Source organism: Phodopus roborovskii, unplaced genomic scaffold, assembly GCF_943737965.1.
Source record: "Phodopus roborovskii unplaced genomic scaffold, PHOROB, whole genome shotgun sequence".
Taxonomy (NCBI): domain Eukaryota; kingdom Metazoa; phylum Chordata; class Mammalia; order Rodentia; family Cricetidae; genus Phodopus; species Phodopus roborovskii.
Window position 1 is genome coordinate 42,035,520 of NW_026126517.1, and position 22,158 is coordinate 42,057,677.

General features: G+C 39.9%; 1 protein-coding gene across 3 annotated transcripts in view; it reads right to left on the reverse strand.

Moving 5' to 3' along the window:
- The window catches only part of Znf609 (zinc finger protein 609), a 138,136-nt gene that overhangs the window by 36,843 nt on the left and 79,135 nt on the right, over positions 1-22,158 (reverse strand). For all 3 annotated transcript variants that reach the window (XM_051197793.1, XM_051197792.1, XM_051197791.1), the window contains exon 3: positions 3,026-3,251. In XM_051197793.1, coding sequence (XP_051053750.1) covers positions 3,026-3,251 — 226 coding nt within the window. The remainder of the gene's footprint in view (positions 1-3,025; positions 3,252-22,158) is intronic.

Genomic DNA, 22,158 nt, shown 5'->3' on the forward strand with positions numbered 1-22,158 from the left:
AGGTGGTTGCTGCCAAACCCCCCAAGATCTGAGTTTGATCCTTGGAATTCATATAAAGCTAGAAGGAGTTGTCCCCTGACCTCCATGTGTGAGAGGGTCCCCCAGACCCATACCATGCACACATATAATAACAATTAATTAAATATTATTAAAAACAAAACTAAAAAGCTGAGGCAGGAAAGTCATCCAACAATTAGCAGCCAGCTCTAGCTTACCATTAAATTCCCAGCTAGCATAGGATACAGAGTTAAGAGCACAGAGACACAGTGAGACCCTATCTCCCCGAGTTGGGGATAGCTCATGAGTTAAGACATTAGTTATGAGCACTTGTTCTTGCAGGGACATGGGTTTGATTCCCAGTGTCCACATGGCTGCTCACAATCTTTTCAAACTCAAATTCCATGGGATGTGATGCCCTCTCCTGATATCACGCACACACACACACACACACACACACACACACACACACCATTCATATACACAAATTTTAAAAATAGCAAAACAGAACCACAAATCATATATTTAAATAAATGAAAAGGTCTTCAAACATGCTAAAAGCAGTATTTATTCTTAGCTCATATTTTTTGATATTTAGCCATTTATTTTTCCATCTATTTATTTATTTTATTGTTTGAATGCTCTATTTGCATGTATGCCTGCAGAATAAAAGAGGGAATCAGACAGAAGATGACATCAAACCCCATTACCTGTGAGCCATTATGTGGATGCTGAGAACTGAACTCAGGATCTCTGGAAAAGCAGCCATATCTCTAGCCCAGACTCACCACCATGAAGAAAAGTAGAACATATAAACAGGGAATGATATATTTTTCAATATACTGAGGCATGGATCCCTCCTGAAGATTACTTAGTGGCCAACAGTTCCAGGGGACCCCATGCCCTCTTTTGGCCTTCATGGGCACTGTGTACATGTGGTATAAAGACACACATGCAGGCAAAATATTCATATAACTAAAATAAAATTAAAAAGATGCTGCTATTCATAAACTTTTGTCATTCTAACGCAATGTGTCTGCTCAGATTATTTAGCCACAGGCATCTTTTTATATTTTATCCAAGTTTATTTTGTGTGTACAGATATTTTGCCTGCACTATGTGTGTGCTTGGAGCCCAAGGAGGTCAAAATAGGACATGGGATTCCCTAGGACTGGAGCTATAGAAGGCTGTAAGCTGACTCAAACTCAGGTACTTGAGAAGAACAACCAATACTCTTAATTCTGAGTCATTTTCTCAGCCTTACATATTAAAAGTTATACATGTAATTTGTTATTTCCAGAATGTATACTGTAAATGCACATTGGGACATGTCTTTTTTTGCATTAGTGTCTATATCCTTTTTACCTGAAATACATTAGCACCTACGGAATGGAGAACTTTCAATAATTCTGAATGACAACAAAAATCCTATGAAAACAGACTGCTGTGAGAATGACCAGAACGAAATGTAGACTAACAAGTCAGTTCTATAATATCAGCAATAATCAGCTGTGTTACTATGGGTCTCTAAATGCAGAGTGAGGACTCTTCCACTGGGTACTGGTGCAGAGACAATGGGACTCTGACACGTACATTCTCCAACCACTGATGCTCTGATGAGTACTTGATTCTTTATGAAAGAACCCTTTTAGCACTCAAAGCAGCACTAACTGTAAGCAAGGATCTGAAATAACTGCTTAAGTGTCTTTTTGTTTAGGTTTGAGAAATTCCAAAACAGAAGAGTTTCTGTTCTCCAGGGCAAAAGGAACATACAAGAAGTCTTCATGGCACCCTTGGGCAGCAGTGGCTTATAGCAAGCCAGCTGCTTAGTGAAAGCCCCAAACAAGACTACATGAACATGTCCCTACTAACTGGGCCTATGAAGACTGTTCATACCAAGGGAAACAAGCATCAAGTAGGTGGCTGGGCAGTGAGGCAACCAGTGGGAGGAAGGAGTTGGCTGTACCTTAAGGTATTTAAAAAAAAAAAAAAAAAAAAAAAAAAGGAAGAACTTGAAAGTCACTATGCTAACATTAAGTCAATTTAAGAGTGGCAGATGTGGTAATGCACTTCTGCAATCCCAGTTATTGAAAACTGGAGGCAGGAAGATCAAGAATTCAAAGTCATCATTAGCTACATAACAAGTTTGAGGCCAGTATGGGCCACATGAGACCATGTTTAAAAAATCAAGACCAAGCAATTTGTGTGGTGGATGCTATTAGTTCCAGTAGAAGCAGAGGCAGGTGCATTGCTATGCGTTCAAGGGAGATGGTTCAGTGGTTAAGAACAATGGCTGTTCTTCCAAGGGCCCAGTTTGAAATCCCAGCAACCACTTGGATGTTCCAAACTGTTTACCTGGAGTTATACACACCAATAAACATTTTAAAAAGACAAGAAAATGCTGGGGTGGTGGTGGCACATGTGTTTAATCCTAGCACTCAGGAGGCAGAGGCAGGTGGATCTCTATGAGTTTGAAGCTAGCCTGGTCTACAAAGTGAGTTCCAGGACAGGCTCCAAATTCACAAAAAGAAACCCTGTCTTGAAAAACAAACAAAGTCAAGAAATAAAACAAGTGACTGTTCTCCATTCCCTCAATTTCCTCAGCTGCCCTTTTAGTACTATTTTCTGTTAAAGTCTGACTGAAAATTCTACCTGTACTATAAATCCCCATAAAACTTATGGGAAGATACAGAGTACAGACATAGTTTAAATGACACAGCAAACATTTATTAAATGGCTGTTTACCAGCTATAAAAGGAAATAGTCTAAAAAGCTGACACTCTGAGCTAAGGATGTATTCAGGGCTAGAGAATTTGCCTACTTGCAATCGTCAAAACTACAACAAACAAATCATCTCTAGGAATGGTCAAGTGTGCTACTTCCCTTTCTGTGGGTATTGCCAAGAGGATGCAGACACCAAATACTCTTATAAGTGCCTGGCAATGTTTCTATTTTTGCTTGGCAATATTTCCAACAGTAAACCTCTACTGGCTCCTTTGCAAAAGCAATTGGGAACGGATGGACTTACCATCTTCTGTTTCCTGCCACACAATGCCTTCAAGGTTGACACTGGTTCCAGGTTCACAGGGGCCTAAGCACTCAGGCTCTGTGGCTAGAGCCACATCACAAGTGTTGACTCCAACTGATCGGGTACGGACCATGATCTGTTCACAGGGAGATGAGATGTCATTATTGACCACTGGCACTAAAAGGTGCAGTGGCAGCACCGCCGGGGTAGAGACAGGGGACTCCATCTGTGAGAAAAGAGAAAGTACTAGCTGAGATACAGGAAGAGCATTAGAGGACATACTATTTTCCATACTTAATCTATTCTCACATCTTTTGCTGCCAATAATCCTAAAAGGTTTGATATACGTTTAGGAGAAAACCTACAAATTATAAGAGGGCCAAGAGAAATCTGATGGGGATTTCTGAACCTCAAAGTAGCAGCAGTTGGTTAATGAGGATAGCATCTTTGAGTAGGACACTAACATCAAATTTGTCTGTAGAACATGGAGGTGCTACTATCATGCAGAAGCCAGCTCATACCAGTGTGAAGATACAATTGATTATGCACACATAAAACAGCTGAACACTAGTAATCTATTTGTATGACTGTGCGTGTGCATGCGCATGTGCGTGCACGTGCGTTTTGCCCACAGGGGCTAGAAGAGGGTCAGATCTCCTGGAACTGGAGTTATAGATGGTTATGAGTTACCATGTGGCTGCTGGGAACCAAGCTCAAGACCTCTGTAAGAGCAGTGAGTGCTCTTAATTGCTGGGCTATCTCTTTATCCTCTTTAATATTATTTTTTTCCCTCAGAGCTTCAGACTAAACCCAGGGCCTTCTGATTGCTAGGTATGAGCTTTACTAGTGAGTAAATTCTAAATCACTCTCTTACTTTATTTTTAAGTATGTGTGTGAGTTTGTTTGTGAGTGCCCTTGGAGGACAGAAGAGGGTCTCAGATTCTCCTGGAACTAGTTATTGGTACTGAATCTGTTCTGGGCACCTAAGTCTAACTCTCTGTAAGAGCAGCATGCACTCTTAACTATTGCGCCATCTGTGTCCAGGCCCTCTTTACTGTTTGAGCCTGGTCTATACAGAAAGAGTTCCAGGACAGCCAGGGCTACTAGAAGAAACCCTGTGTTGAAAAATAAAACAAAAAAGTATTTAATATACACATGAACTGATTCCCTCTGAACACATGACATTAATCAGCAAGGCTAGAAAATGAGTTATAGATTTGGTTCTTTTGGTTCTTTTCCCTTATGAAAGACTTTCAGCTGGCTTAAGTCTGGTGATGAACCCTAGTCAACCCTAATTAGATGAGACTAACAAGAAAGCTGAATATGGTCTTTGAATAGAGACCTTCAGAGAGTCATACACATCCCACAATACAAGTTGCTAGACAGCTCTGATGAACTCTGGCTTGGGGATGTTAGTACACAATCATCTCTCTGCCTATAAACTACTTCTCTTCCCTCCACACACCTTTCTAGACTTTGTAGCTGGCTCTGATTTCTTAGTTTAGAAAGTTAACGCTACTACAGATTAACACTTTCAGAGTTCAAAGAATGTTCATACATTGATTCTTTGACTAATTCTGGTCCCTGGAGAGCTGCCAAAAAAAGAAAAAAAAGAAAGAAAGAAAGAAAAAAAAAAAGCTATCATATCTTTCCATTCACCACACACCCCAACACTTCTTTTTCATAAAATGAAAGTGCAAGTTGCATGATGAGTCTTCTGCTGCGCTCTCTCGAAAAATCACAAATTTGTAATTTCTTTTTATGATGTGGTAGGTCCTTGAAAGACCCTTTAAACTTTCCACACAAGCCAGGCATGCTGATGTATGCCTATAATTAATTGCAGTACTCTGGAGGTGGAGGCAGGCAGATCTCTGTAAGTTCCAGGCTAGTCAGGGCTGCACAATGAGACTTTATGCCAATTAAAAAAAACAACAGCAAGCCAGGCAGTGATGGCACTTGCCTTTAATACCAGCACTAGGGAGGCAGAGGCACGAGAATCTATGTGAGTTTGAGGACAGCCTGGTCTACAGAAAAAGTTCTAGGACAGGCTCCAAAGCTACAGAGAGAAACCCTGTTTCAAAAAACCAAAACCAAACAAAAAAAAAGTGACAACAAACTCCATACACATGGGTTTGGGACATGGCTCAGTGGGTATAGTGCAAACATGAGGACCTGAGTTCAACTCCTTAGCACACAGAAAAGGCTGGGTGTGGTGGTGTGTATCTTAACTCCAGCAATGAGAAGTGGAGAGAGATGAGTTCTAAGGGCTTGCTGCTGGTCAGCCATGCTAGTCAAAATGGCACACTGTGGGTTCAATTAGAGGAGATAGAGATAGATAGACAGACAGATAGATAGATAGAAAGAACACAATACAGGAGGGCATCATATATTGACCTCTGGTCTTACACATGTGTGTGCATGCATGCATACATGTGTGTGCACGTGCACACACACACACACACACACACACACACACACACACACTTACCCCTTTCTCTCTCTTACATACCTTCCATAAGTTTGAAGGTAAAAACACAGAAAATGCAAACTGGAATATTTCTACTATGGTTTTACAGTGCTGGAATTTGACTATAGCCATTAACCTCTTTTAGAAACATGGTTGAAAGAAAGAAAGAAAGAAAGAAAGAAAGGAAGGAAGAAAGAAAGGAAGGACACCTTTGAGAGGCATTATTAGAAGTCAGAGACAGAATAAACAGACCATATTCACTCTAGCTACTTCTGTGTCTCTGTTCTTTTCATTGTGTTTTTTTTTTTTTTTTTCCCGAGACAAGGTTTTTCAGTAGCTATGGAGTCAGTCCTGGAACTTGAACTGTAGACCAGGCTAACCTAGAATTCACACAGATCTGCCTGACTCTGTCTTCTGAGTGCTGGGGTTAAACGCATAAGCCACTACTAAAGGCACCTCTGTTCTATTTATGAGAAAGTCTGGGCTACAAAAGAATTTGTAGTAAACCTTGTCTCAACACATTCCCCATCCCAAAGAAAGTCAAACAAACCAACAAACCTCCCCAAAACAAAACAAAACAAAAAAAAAAAAAAACTTTTCTGTGAGCTTGCAGACAGTCTTGCTTGCACATTTTGTTGACCATACATTCCACAGCGGAGGCAGTATTATCAGGCACATGAAGTCACCAGAAAGACATCTACCCTTTGCTCTCTCCTATCCTAGAAAGAAACCCTCGTATGCTCTAGATTTGCCCTGAGAAATACAGAGAACACCGAATGTAAGATGGAAATGCCACTGCTGCTTTGGAATGGTATATCATATGAAATGTTGCTATTGAATACCTCAACAAAAATGTTAGCTGAACTGCCGTACCTCAGGGTTTTTTTGCTTGTTCATCCTATTTTATTCATGTAACAGCACTGGCTGTCCTGGAATCAATTTGTAGATCAGCCTGGCCTCAAACAGCCTGCCTCTGCCTCCTAAGTGCTGAGATTAAAGGTATATACCATAACAACAACAATAATAATAAATTATTATTTTTTATTTTATTCTTTTGGTGGTATGAGATAAAGTCTTACTCTAGTCCAGGCTGTCACAGCTTTTGCTGTGTAATCCAGGCTGGCCTTGAATTTATCATAATCCACCTGCCTAATTTCCCACTCTCTACAGTGCTAGAAATACATGCATGAGCCACCACACTCAGTTTCTGAAGACTTTTATTTCTGAGAATTCTAGTCTTGAAATGAATTTGCAGCAGATGATCTTGAACTTCTGGTCCTCCTGCCTCTATTGCCTACATTATGTGCCACCGTGCCTTGTTTTATACAGTACTGGGGATTGAACCAGTGCCTCCTGCATACCAGATATCCACTCCACTGATTGAGCTACATCTCCAGCTATTGCACCTCAGGATTTCATTAACACATATACACCAAAACCACCCTTAGAGCTCAGTTACTAAGAAGAGCTCTGAGTCTCTAGATGAAGATGACTTTACTTCATTATTCATTTAATTAGAAGGTAAGTTTGAAGATGGGAAAGCAAAGAAATTCAACTGTGGCTTTACAACTCTTCCTTTCCAACAGAAATCAAAAGAACGATCACAGAGAATCACAGTGTTTAATAATAATACCAGCTCTGTTAATTATTATTTGGATGCATTTAGATATACATTAAGCCATAACACATTATAAGTGGCATTGTGATATGCATCTAATAAGCAAGGTGTCTCTAGGCAGTGGTGGTGCATCCTTTTAATCCAAGCATTAGAAGGTAGAGAGGCAGGCAGATCTCTATGAGTACGAGGTCAGCCTGGTCTACAGAGCAAGTCCCAGGACTCCTAGGACTACACAGAGAAACCCTGTCTCGAAAAACAAAAACAATCTAGATGGCTTGACAACATCTCATATTTGACTACTTTCTGGAATAAACATTGTTTCATTTACCAATCTGCAAGAGAAAATAAAAATCAGGAAATTACTTATTTGCTATCTTTTTTTATATATCTAGGACCCCAAAACAAAGATTGTCAAGAGATAGGCAACAACAGGGGAAATAAGGAGTAGGGATGTAAAAAGTTGTGTCATCAATGTCTCAATAACTACAACACAAGTTGGCCAATTATTAGTCTCTGAAGTGCTAGGGCATGTTTCCATGTCTCCTTGGGCTCCAGCTAAATGACTAGGTGAACAACGAAACAACCAAAAGTCTGAGAAAAGAAAGACTAAGAATTTCAAGAACAAATCTGAAGTTTGTATCTTTTGGTGATATTCCTTTTTAGTTCACCTTTCCATATTACCATTAAGGTATTCGATAGCATCTATTAAGGTTCCTGGGTACTGACAGGCAAGTGGCACAGTGACAGGGGCATAAAGGATAACATAGGAAGGCCAAAGTCATTATCTCCCCATAAAGAGTAATTATACACTGACTTCAACTAATTTCCACAGGAGAGGCATGGGTGAAGAAAATTGGTCAAAGCCGCATATAGTTTTGGGGTAGAAAATGTTCTAAAGAAATATTTGAGATGGACTTTCTTCTTTTTCCCCATTCACAATGTGACTCTCATTTTTATGCTCATTAAAAATCAGAAAGGGGCCTAGTGGTTAAAAGCATGTATTGTTCTTGTAGAGGACCTAAGTTTAGTTCCCAGTACCCACATCTAGGGGCTTACAACTGCCTTTAACTCCAGCTTCAAGGACTCTGATGTCCAGCCCTATACAGACATTCACACAAACATACACATAATTGAAGATTAAATATAAATCTTTTTTTTTAAACAGAAAGTTAGTTATACTGGCAATTGCAGTAGCTATAAGAAAACTTTTTTTTTATTCAAGCGAGAAAGGATAGATGCTCAGACTTATTCAAAATAATTGGACAAGACTGTATGGAAAGTAGAATGTTAAGACTGGATATAATGGTGCAGACCTGTAATTTCAGTACTTAGGAGACGATCAAAATTCAAATTATCTTTAGCAAATTCTAGCCTCTACACTTCCCTTGACAACTGAGATTGACTCTTAAACCAAAAAGAACAAACAAATCACTGACAAAACTGATAGAGGAAAGGAAGCTATCCTCTCTAATGTCCATTTATTTGACATTGCCAAGGGTAAATAAGGTTTGCCTGAAATTAGAAGCCATCATCTAAAACATACTTTTAAATGTGCCCTTAACTAACTATGTAACTTGCTCTGTAGACCAGTCTAGCCTTGAACTCACAGGGATCCATCTGCCTCTGCCTCCTGAGTGCTGGGATTAAAGGCATGCACCTGGCTTATTTTCCCTTTTTAAAGACAGAGTCTCAATATCTAACTCTAGCTGGCCTCAAACTCACATTATAGACTAGGTTGGGCTCCAACTTGAGCTGAGCATCCTGACACTGTCTTCCTAGTGCTAGGATTACAGGTATGGTAGTACCCCTACACCTAGTCCTTCACAAGTGCTAATTAGCCAGGTTTTTCAAGTTTCTCTAATTTTTAAAAATATAAAAATACACAGGGCCCTTGAGATGGCTCAACAGGTTAATACTTACTGCCAAGCTTGATGATAATCCTCAGGATCTACATGATGAACGTAGAGAACTAACTCCCTCACGTTGTCCTCTGACCCCTCCACACATGTGCTATGGCTCTTCTCCCATGCATAGACATGCAGTAAAAACAATGTAAAGTATGTTTGATACAGAATTTCACGTAGCACAAATTATATAAATTGTAGTAGTTTGAATGATGAGAATGTCCACATAGACTCAAGCATTTAAAGGCTTGGTCCCCAGATGGGAGCACTGTTTTTTGGAGGGATTATGAAGTGTGACATTGCTGTGGGAGGTATGTCATTGGGGTAGCTTCTGAGTGATTACAGTCTCATTCCACTTCTAGTTTGCTCTCCACTTTGTGCTTGTGGTGGAGATATGAACTCTTAGCATGCTCTTTTTACTGCCATGCCTGCTGTTTGCTGCCTTGCCTCCCAGACATGATAGAAATGTTCTCCTCTAGAACTATAAACCAAGTCAAACTTCCTATATAAGATACTTGGGCCATGACAATTTTATTACAAGCAACAGAAAAATTGTTGTAAACTAAAAGAGACCGGTAGAAACCTCAACTGCATTTCTAATTAGCTGGGTAGTTTCAAATTAATTTTACCACAACTACCTTCCTTCCTTCCCTTGTTCCCTTCTATTCCCTAAGACAGGTTTCTCTTTCAATGTTGCCCAGGCTGAATTCCATCTTGTCTCACTCCTCCAAGAAGCTGGAACTATGGGCATGCTTTGTTACATATATTATATACACATTATCTTCTATAAAATATCAAAGGTATCTGTATTTCATCATCATGATGATTAACTGAAGAAAAAATGCTTTGTAGACAGTACCAGTATACACAATTAAAGTTTAATATTACCCAATAATAACAGTAGTAATATTGTCTTGTTAAACACATCTTTCTAGTATTCTTGTGGCACTATGAACTCTTTTAGACATTCAGTGTTCAGATAGCATCTGCACTGTTTACAGTGGTTCAGGTTTAACCATTGTAGTTTTTTTCTTCTTCATTTAAAAATCATATTTGTCTATTGTGTGGAAGAGGGAGTATGCTTTTCATACTGTATGGAGGTCAGAGACCAACTTGTGCAAGTTAGTTCTCTCTTTCCTTCATGTGGGTTCCAGGGATTAAATTCAGTCTGTTAGGCTTGAGAATAAATGCCTTTAACCAGTAGTTTCACAGGCTCTTAAATTTTCTTTCTTTATTTTAGACAAGGTCTCATGAAGCTGAAGTTGACATCAAATGCATTATCTTCATGCCTCCATCTTCTTGGTGGTAGGATTACAAGTCTGTACAACTACACTTGGCTCATGTTTGACTTTCCTTCCCTTCTTGTAAAGGAGTTTCTCTTTTCTGTAGGAAGTGCATTCCCATGACCATACTCTACTACAGGAACCAGGCCTAGATCTACCCTAACTGTATGAAATAGATTCTCCAGCACTAGATTATTTTTTCCTTTGGTATCTTAAGGTATAAAGACTAAGTCTGTAGCTTCCTAAGGCTACTTTGTCTGACATATAAAGAAACTTCTCCTGGGCTAAAGGGAAAGAAAACTGGCTGCTCTTGCAGAGGACTCAGGTTCACTTGCCAAAACCCGCAGGGTTACTAACAACTATCTGTAATTCCTTCCAGGGTATCTGCTGACCTCTTCTAGCCTCTTCAGGCACCAGTAATACACATGATGCAAAACACTCATACACATAAAATTAATAAAAAACATTTAAAAAAAAAAAAAGAAAAAGAAAGAAAGTTTGCCTGAGGATGAAGCTGGCCCAAGGAAAAGCAGAACAGGAACAAAAAAATGGCAGAGACTGGATGACATTTGGGCTTTTACTTGAAGCTAATTTTAAAGCTCATTTCTTTTCTTTTCTTTCTTCCTTTCATCATTCATTCATTCATTCATTTATGGGGGGGTTCTGAGTACTCTGCATTGCTGTATCAGATCCCATTAGAGATGGCTGTGAGCCATCATGTGGTTGCTGGGAATTAAACTCAGGACCTCTGGAAGAGCAGCCAGTGCTCTTAATCACTGAGCCATCCCTCTAGATCCCCTAAAGCCCATTTCTCAGAATGTACAATTCTGATGGTTTAAACTGCTTGAGCAACTTTCTATCACTGCTGAAAAAGTCTGGACCACAAGATGGTCCGTAGTGTTTTTTAGTTAGTGACTTATGTTAGGAAAAAATGTGGAGCAAGACTGGACTAAAGGCATTCTTGTGGTATACCACCTCCATCTCAGCGGTCAGTCACCTAGTACTTTATAAAGCCCTTCCCCTAATACTTTCATAAAAATCAAGGCACACTACTCTACCCATCTAATAACTCCATTGGGGTAAAAGGAGGTGGAAAGCTGTAGGCATCTAGAATTCCTCACCATTCTTTTTTTTGGATCTTTCTCTTTACTCAACATCATGATATAAGCATTATAGTATAGTAAATGGTGAATATAGTATGATTATTGCTTCCAGGTCACAGGTGATAAAACAAATATGAACAAGTCATTAAAGAAATGTAGTAGATGCAAATGAGGTCCTGACACATGGGGCATAATCACTTGTATCTACCTGGAAAAGAGGCAGGCAATATTTCAGCTGCATCATTTAATTTTTTTTCTTCTTATTTTTGCAGTACTGGGTATTAAACCCAGGGCACTACTGTACGTTCTAGGCAAGCCTTTCAGCTCAATCTTAAGAGACAAATTCAACAAAAAGATCAGGAAAATTAGGTTACTTTGGCTGGATGCAATACCAAATACATGGTCTCAGAGGAAGCAACAGTAATTTGTCATGAGAACTGGAAGGAAGAGTGGGAAATTTCTAGCAGGATAAGGAGCGAATGCAAAATGATACTCAAGAAAGTGACATGACCCATTGTTTTTAAACTTTTACTGTGCTCAGTGGTAAAGCATTGCCTAGCATGTATATCACCCTGGATTTGGTCTCCATAAAGACTTTTTTTTCTTTTATTGTATTTTCAAGATGAACCAAAGGCAAGGATACCAATTGGAAGCTCACTATAACACTCCAAGGAAGAAATGACAACCTGAACTGAGGCAGAGAATTTTAGTGAAGTTATAGATTAGAGGCAGAATAAATATCCAGTGACTAACTCAATGTCCAGGAGGTAAAACATACCCTGGCTGAGCCAGGTGTTGGTGGCACACTCCTTTAGTCCCAGCACTCGGGAGGCAGAGCCAGGCGGATCTCTTGAGTTTGAGATGAGCCTGATCTACAAGCACTAGTTCCAGGACAGTCTCCAAAGCCACAGAGACAGTCTCAGAGACCCTGTCTTGAAACAACAAACAAAAAACCCAACCAATCAACCAAAGAAACCAAACAACAACAACAACAACAAAACCCTGGCTGGTTTTAAGCTCTCTAATGTCATTAGACCATACAAGTAGACCATAACAGCAGTAGCACTGATGATAACAAATTCGTAACTTGAACAGAATCAGCAAGGAAGTTTAAGTAGCTGGATGTACAGATTAGGAACTTAAGAGACAAGTCAGACAAGTAGATAATAAAAGTTCCACCTTTCCTTAGGTGAGATAGCCGTAGGCAGGCACACACACACTTTTTGAGACAGGGTTTCACTGTGTATCCTTGGCTGTTCTGGAATTCACTCTGTAGACCAAGCTGGCCTCAAACTCAAGAGATTCCACTGCTGCTTTCTCCCAAGTGCTGGGATTAAAGCTGTGTGCCACTACTGACTAGCTACAGATATTAATTACACACAGAAAGAACAGAAACAGGGGATCAAATAGCAATATTTGAAGGAAAAATCCAGAAAGAAGACAAGGAATTCTGAAATTGACAATAACCACGGAGACAAAAGCAAAGTTTACTGCTTATTATGTGGGTATGCGAAGCACTTGCAAAAGCATTTTACATACATTTATTCCTTTAAGCCTAAGCCCATGATAGTTACTCTTAGCAGCTGCCTTTCCTTTCCTTTTTTTTTTTTTTTTTTTTTTAAAAGGTGGGATCTCATGTAATCCAGGATGGCCTCAAGTTCACAATGCAGCTGAGGATATGTGCAGGAAAGAAAATGTAAACAGCTCACAATATAGGATTCTAGTTCTTGTCAATATTAGTTTTATGGCCTATATACCTGAAAATGTAGACAACTGGCTGTCTGTGGTGTTCTAATACTCTTCTATATTTAGTACCTTAGACACACAATCACTGATTTTGAATGCAAATTCTATTCTCTACTATGATTAATCTGTACTTAAGACACTTCAACTCAATCAAAGCTTTAAATATTCTGTCCAAGAGGGCATTTGCTACTCAGTACTTCTCTAGTTAAGTAAATTAATCTTGTTTTAAAAAAATTAAGACAGGTGTTAACAGTACAAGATTGTTAATGAGTAGTTTTCTTACCAGCCTGGTCCCAGAGCCACTCTAGCCCCAAATAACACACAGAGAAGCTCTATTAGATATAAAGCTGGTGGCCTGTTACTAGTGTTTCTTATTGGCTAGCTCTGTCTTAAATATTAACCCATCTAAGTGTTTCCACGTGGTCTTATCTTGCTGGAAAAAGGGTCCAGAGTTCTGCTCTCTCTGTCCTACATATTGAATCTCCCACTACTTCCCCCTAATCCTTGTCTCCTACTTCTGCCTATCTTGCTTTCCTATTGGCCAATAGTGCTTTATTCATTAACCAATAAGAGAAACATATTTACAGAATGACATCTCCCATCACATGATTATAACTCCAGCACTTGAGAGGCAAAAGGAGAATCAGGGTTCAAAGTCATACTCCATTACATAGTGAATTCCAGGCCAGATTCAACTATTAAATGAAAACTAGTCTCAAAAACCAAACCAAAAGAAAAGGGATAAATACATTACTACTACTATCATGAGCAAACCACCAAAATCAGGCATGATGGGGCATAACTATTAAGCTCAGCATTTAGAAGGCAGAGAGAAGAGGGTCTTGGGTTCAAGGTAAATGGGTTACATGGTGAGTTCCTGTCTGAATGTCCCTTCTCCCAAGTCCCCGTGAGATGACAGGACAGGTACACAAAGATTTATGAAACACAGATCATTCCAATGCTGTTTCATTTATTTATTTTTCTGATGGTGACATAGAGCCCAAACTGGCTTGGAACTCGAGATGCAGACAAGGAAAACTTGAAGACCTCCTGATTCTCCTGCCTCCATCTTCCAGGTGCTGTGATTATAGGAATGTGCTACCATGTCTCTTCAATGATGTTCTTTTATAGGTGAACAGAAACAAAACAAATTCAGAAACAATTGAAGTGTTCATCAAATAAGAATCTCTACTGTTAGGCAGTGGTGGTAGTGCATGCCTTTAAGCCCAGTACTCAGAAGGCAGAGGCAGGCAGACCTCTCTGAGTTTGAGGACAGCCTGGTCTACATAGAGAGTTTCAGGACAGCCAGGGCTACACAAAGAAACTCTGTCTCAAAACAAAACAACCAACCAACCAACCAAAACAAAACAAAACTCCCAAAAAATCAATCAATCAATCAATCAAACAAACAAACAAAAAACCAAGACAAAACCCTCTGTTAAGGACAGGTAACCACAACCTTTTTCTCTTTTTTGAGACTAAAAAGTTAAAAGGTTTTAGCACAGCATGAACCAGTCCAGTAATGCTAAATAGATGCCTACAAGAGTACAATTCTAGTTCATTTTGAGTAGTGAGATTCCAGATGATCTTAGCTCATCTTTTTGGTGTTTTATTATTATATTGAAATTTATTATTCTTGTTTAAAATCTATTTGAGAAAAAAAGGAGGCTTATGTATGTGTTTTATTACAAGAAAGAGGAACTAAGTTAATCAGAAATGTGAAGGTAAGAAAAGAGAAGACAGGGAATACTCAAAAGGGCAGGTGAGTGCACATGCCTTTAATCCCAGCACTCAGGAGACAGAGGCAGGGCAGCAGGACAGTCAAGTCTACACAGAGAGAGATCCATGCCAGCCAGGTCACAAAGTGAGACCTCTGGTTCAAAAACTCAGGGTGTGTGTATACACAGAATGCTGATAGGAAGTCAGAGAATATAATATCTATTGCATGCCTGCTGAGTGACTGGCTCATAACAGCTATGTGGCAGGACAGCATCTCGGTGGTCTTTTTGTTTGTTTGTTTGTTGAGACAGGGTCTCTATACATTGTCCTATTATCCTGGAATTAACTCACCATGTAGACCAGGTTGACCTTGAGTTCAGAGATCTGCATGCCTCTGCCTCCAAAATGGTCTTCAAAAGGCAAATATGTGTAATTTATAACCCAATGACAATATGCCTAAGTCTGATTCTAGTTGTCCTGAACCATGATTTCACAAATATGCAAATATCCAAAATCATTATTGAGGAATACACAGTAATCCTAAACTCTTTTCTGTGGCAACCAGAAATCTGCCTGGAACAGAGCCAGAAAAAGTCATGTTTTTAGCACTTCTGAGAAAACCGTGGCTGCTGTTTATCAAATTAAAATGCAAAGCAGCTCATTTCAGTGTCACTAGGAACTGTCAGAAAGGGATTACGGTTCCCACCCTAAGGATGCAGGTCAGCTACACAATACCCATCTTCCAGCACTGAGAAGGAGGAGAAAGATTAGGCCTGCTTCCAAATAGCAGGCCTGCCTGCTTGTTACCGTGGTAACCTCCTTTTCCTGAGCTGCTCTCATTTGTCTCTCTCTGCCTGACCTTCATGTTGCTCTGACAACATTTGAAGAGGAAAAGGTGCCTGCCTGCTAGCTAAGCACTCAAACTGAGGGCACTAAGCAAGAACAAGAGGCACTCCAAGTCCTACTCATTCTAGACTTTAAACTGTGACCTTGGAGTGATTAGAGTTCTGAAAGAGATTTCTGGTGGCTCTTGTCATTCCATCCTTCCTCCCTGCTCTCAGGGACACCTCACTTCTCTGATACATCCTTTTAGTGTGAAGAATCTGAGTCAGAGTCAAGTGGGAAGGTGACAAGCCACAGAGAAGAGAAAAAACAAGGCATGACAAGCTGAACACTAGAGATAATAAAATATTAACTCAGAGCTGCCTGAAACACAGTAGCATTGTAGGCAAGTGCCTCCTCTCTTCACTACTCATGCTACATGTGCTGTCAGGAGAGATGAGGCATCCCAATCAGTGCTTCTTAATGTTTTCCCAAGGCCTGGATATAAAGTGTTTGAACATTGATTAAACAATTATTGAGTTCTTTCCTTGGAAAGTTTTTATATTATGCATTAAATATAGCATAGTAAATAAAGAGATCAGTAAACACACAGAAATTAGAAACTACTAGAGCTAGGCATTTATCTCACCATTGCGATTCCAGGACTCAAAAGGCTGATGCAAGAGGACTGTTAGTTCCAAGTCATCTAGGACAATATACTGAGTCACCCAACCCTCCAGGGTTGGGGTAGAGAGAGCATACTTCTGAGGAATATGACAGCCAGGGATGGTATCTCTGAAGAGGCTGGATTTAAACTGAGACCCAAGATGAGAAAGTGCCAGTTACATGGAGAACCAAAGGGTAGACAATAGGCAGAGAGAACAGCATATACAAACCTCTAAGATAGGAAAGAACTTGGCATGCATATGAGGTCTACATTCCACTTCATATTAGATACACACCGGGGAAATTGTGTCTGCTAACTCTCAGGAGGCTCACAGAACAGGCGACATTAAAATAATTAGCCAAAATGGACATGGTGGCTTGCCTCTGTAATCTTACTACTTGGGAGACTAAAGAAGGAGGACTGTAAGTTCCAATAGTTTGAGTTATCTTGTGTGGCTGTATCTCAAAAAAAAAAAAAAAAAAAAAAAAAAAACCAGGAACAGCAAGATGGCTCAGTGGATAAAAGTATTTGATACCAAGCCTAATGACCTGATTTGAAATCCAGCGAAGGACAGAACCAACTCCTTTGTGGTTGTCATTAGACCTCTACACATGCATCCATACACATATTTACAAACAAACGTGATAAAACAAACCAACAATGCAGCTAATCAAAAGTTATTTACTGAATTCAAGTGACTATTACTATTTTTCAACCATAAAAATACTGTGATGAGTATTGAACTACTACAAAACTAGTGAGTGGTATGAAAGAAAATGGCCCCAAAAGGGAGTGGTACTATTAGGAGGTGTGGCCGTTAGAGGAAGTACGTTACTATGGGGGGTGGGCTTTGAGGTCTCTTGCTCAAGCTTCCCTCAGAGCGACAGTCAGTTGACTTCCTGTTATCTCTGAGTTAAGATGTAGGACTCTTAGCTCCAGTATCACATCTGCATGCATGCTGCCATGCTCCCCTCCATGATAATGGACTGAATCCTTGAAACTGTAAGAGTCCTCTCAACTAAATGTTTTCATTTATAAGAGCTGCTGTGGATATGGTGTCTCTTCACAGCAATAAAAACCCTTACTAGACAACTAGGGTCAATTTTCTACAACCTTCCATTCCAAGAAACACTTTGTTCAAGAAGGGCTGGGCTGGCTGGGAAGCAGAGGCAGGTGGCTCTCAGTAAGTTCAAGGCAAGCCTGGTCTATAAAGTGAATTCTAGGACAGCCAGGACTGTTACACAGAGAAACCCTGTTTCACCCCCCCTCCACACCTCTCACCTCCTGCCCCCACACCCCCGCCCAAAGCTGAGCTGGGAAACAGCTTAGTGGATAAAGTACTAGCTGTATAAGCCTGATGACCTTAGTTTGGATTCCTAGAAGCCATGCAAAAGCTAGAGAGGGTTGGGAAAGGCTGTAAAACCAGCATGTCTTCTAGAAGATGGGAGGTTGAAACAGGAGAACTGATGGAAGCTTGTGGCCAACTAGCCTGGTGTACATAGTAGAAAACCAGCAGAGACTAAGTCTCAATCGAAGTGGAAGATGGGGGACACCTGAGGTTGTCCTCTGATCTCCACATCTACACACCGTGAGGGAGGGGGAAAGAGATGAAGGGATGGGCGGGGAGGGAGTCCTTTCTGAATATACAGTATAATTTGTTCCCTCCACTGACAAAGATGTCAAGCTGTCTGGAGTTATTTAAAGAAAATTGGCCTTTGTCTCTCTGAGACACCCCCCCCCATAAGAGTTACTCAACTTTTAAAAGAGAGAATCGGGCTAAATCTTCCATTATTTCCTTTTAGTTGGTAGACCTAAACCCATCACATTTTTTTCCTAAACCTATGCATGTTGGAGTTATAAGCTTCTAAGGAAAATGTCTGGCTGTCACATGGAAATTAACATTCACAAAACTATGGTTTATCTTTGCTGAAGCAGTTCCACAATGGTTCTGGATTCATTTCCCAGGCTAACAGTATCCAAAACACAGACACACACACAGACTGATTTGTCTGATGGCCCCTCCTCTCATATTCATGAACTGTGTTATTTCATAGATAATATTCAAACAGTTAAGGCCCTAAAACTTGAATATTGAGCAGAGTCAGAGTCCCTACAAAGCGAGACCAAAGAAAGTCTGGAATTCTTTACACACAAGTAGCTTGATCCTTTCTCCCAATTTCCGTTTCTGAGGCTGGGTCATGCTAGGCAGTCCTGACTGGCCTGGCATTTTTAGCCATCCTCCTGTTAAGGCCTTCTGAGAGTTGGGATTACAGGTGTGAGCCATTATGCCTCGCAGGTGTTTGTTTATTTTTTTCCTTTTTGAGACAGGGTTTCTCTGTGTAGCCGTGGCTGTTCTGGAACTCACTCTGTTGATCAGGCTAGCCTCTAACTTAGGAGATCCACCTGCCTCAGCCTGGCTGTTCAGTGTTGGGATCAAAGTTGTATATCACCACTGTCTGTCAAGTTTAGTTATTTCTAAACAGCAAGTAGTTGGAAGGCAGAAGTATTTTAACTTTGTATTTTCTTTTCCTCTCCAACTTCTCTTGATATTAGCCCAAACTTAGCCCTTCCACTTTCTAGCAAACTAGAAACATGCCACATATTTTTTGATGCTGTTCATTTATCCTGTTTTTAGGTCTTCCTTCCTTCCTTCCTTCCTTTTTTAAATTGGCACAGGGTCCTGCTAAATTGCCCAGGCTGGCCTTGAACTTGTGACATTTGTACCTTGGCTTCCAGAATAGCTAGGATAACAGGCTTGTATCATGAGTACTGACAGATCACATCTAATTTTACACCAGCACCATCAGTCTCAGTTTTCACTGACACTTGCCTGTGACACTTAACAGTGAATAACATCAAGAGCTTTCTGAAAGGATAAGCTTTTCTTGCCAAATTCCCTGCAATGTATCAAGGTTTGAGTCTATTTTCAACATGAGTTTTTAAAATTAATTTTATTTATAAATTTAACCCTAGAGAAAGGAAAATCTCACATAAAACTATACTCCTGAAATGTAACACTTTAGACAAGAGTAGAGGGGATGGATCTGATTGATACTCAGAAAGAAATTAAGCTGGGCATGGTGGTACATGTCTTTTATCCCAGCACTCAGTAGGCAGAGGCAGGTGGATCTCTGTGAGTTTGAGGCCAGCCTGGTCTACAGAGGGAATTCCAAGATAGCCAAAGCTACATAGTGAGACCCTGTCTCAAAAAGCTTAAAAGAGATAATCATGAAGAAACAAAAAGCCACCTATGTTCAGTGACTCCTTCACTACTTGCTGTGTACTCCTAAGCAAGTCATCTAACTTCTTTTTAAGCCCAGTGTTTTCACTAAGATGAAAACCATACTGGCATGTATTATAAGAATTAAGTGGGGGCTGGAGATGGCTCAGCAGTTAAGAGCACTGACTGCTAGGACGACGATTCAGTTCCCAGCGCCCACATGCACAACTGTCTGTAACCTCAGTTCCAAGGAACCTGACACCCCTCACACAGACATGTCAGGTAAAACACCAATGCACATAAAGTAAAGATAAAGAGAAAATTTAAAAATTATATGAAAAGCATTTAGTACTCTTGTTTGATACATGGATCAGATATCAGTACCAAATTCAGACTAAGAACAAGTTAGATTGGGATTAATTAATTTTTATGTTTTGAGACAGTCTTGCTACATGACCCTAGCTGGCCTGGAACTCATTAGGTAGACCAGGCTGGCTTGGAACTCTCTGCAACCCTCTTGCCCAAGTGCTGAGATTACAAGCATATGCTACCACACTGAGAAAGAATTGGATATTTAGAGGCTATGAGTGGGCTTAGTGGTAAAGACATTTGCTGCCAAGCCTGATGACCTGAATTTGTTCCCCAGAACTCACATGGGGAGTGGAGGAGAAAAGAGCTGATTCCTACCCTCTTGGCGATAATTACTTGTCCAGCATTTAAGGCCTATTCTTTAATGGCTAGGCCATCTTTCCAGTCCAGCCTTGATATCTTTATTATGAGTTTAATAAAACATTAGTACTGTATTCTCTGTAAATTTTATTGATTGATGACTGACTATGATACTAGGGAGTAAACCTCAGTCCTTATGTATGCCAGGCAAGCAGTTATATCACTGGTTCTGTTCTTAATATTTATTTTGAGATTAGGTTTGGTAAATTATCTAGGACAGCCTTGAACACAACCTGTAACCCTCAAAGGCCTCGAATTCTCAATCCTGCTTCAGCCTCCTTAGTTGTTGGGATTACAGTCTTGAGACATTGGGACTGGTTTTTAACACTGTATAAAAACAAAACACAGAATGAGAAGCCCTTTTGAAATTATGAGTAAGATACAGTCAGTAAGTGATCAATGGCTTTGGACTAAGATCAGGTTTTAGGAGTCTAAGCATGACAGGTGCTGAATGAACACATGTTTGAGCTCCAGAGAGAGATTACTGTATTTTTAATATAATAAATGTCCAAATAGCTTAGATGCATTTATTCAGACAATGAGATAGTATCTTTCAACCTATGAAATACTAAGAGGGTTTATTTTTTTAATCATTTTTACATTTCTAGTATCACAGCCTAGTTCTAAAGCTCTTCTCATTTGTTTTCATTTATGATTCATTTTATGATTTCTAGCCACCAAACTGGTTTGGTTTGAATGAATAAAAATAAAAATAAGAAAGCAAGTTTAAAAAAAAAAAAAAAAAAAGTAGGGGCTGATAGAATGACTCAGAGCTCAGAGTGTAAAGATACTTGCTGTGCATTTCTGGTGACCTGAGTTCAACCCTGGACTTCCTGTAAAGGAAGCCAGAGAACAAATTCTATGAAGTTGCCCTTTGGCCTCCACACTTGGTGTGGTGCTCAGAAATGTAAACATGCATACTACCCTCCCCCCATTATAATAAAAGAAGCAAAAGTGAAATAGCAAGCATATACATGCAAGAACCAAAAAGAAACTACATAAAAATAGAAATACAGCAACAGAGAAACCAGTCCATAAGAGAATAAGTATTTATACATTTCTAGTAAGTACATGGGACAGAAATCCATGCTTTTAAATGTCAATAGTTTTAATTCTACCAGTCTGTTTCATTATAACAGACCAATGTACCCATCCCTTTCATTACTCAAGTGATGGTATTAGTATAACTATAAATCGAAGAAATTTTCTTTTCTAATTTCCCGAAGAAAAAAAAAGTGAAGCCAGACAGTAATGGCACATGCCCTTAATCCCAGCACTTGGGAGGCAGAAGGCAGGTGGATCTGAGTTTGGGGCCAGTCTGGTTTACAGAGAGAGTTCCAGGACAGCTAGGGGCTACAAAGAAAAAAAAAAAAAAAAAAAGTACAAAAGTGCATCATCACCTTCTTTTTTTTTTTTTTTTTTTTGGAGACAATGTTTCTCTGTAGCTTTGGAGCCTGCCCTGACTCTATAGACCAGACTGGTCTCGAACTCACAGAGATCTGCCTGTCTCTGCCTCCCGAGTGCTGGGACTAAAGGCGTGAGCCACCACCACCTAGTTGGAAAGTTCATGTTCTTAAAGCCCTGTGACAAAAGTACTAAGTCACTTCTATTTGGATGCCTGTAACCAAGGAGAATGAATGTGCTGTTGAGAATCCCATCTAAATATATAAGTATGCACTCTTCCTTTGGATGGAAAGTCTGAACTTGTTAAGATGGTAATGAAATAATTTGGTGTTTTGCCACATGGCTCACAGTGCTGTACATGTATAAAGAAATGAGAATTTAGGCTGGGTGCACGCCTTTAATCCCAGCACTAGCATCTCTGTGAGTTTGAGACCAGCCTGGTCTACAAGAG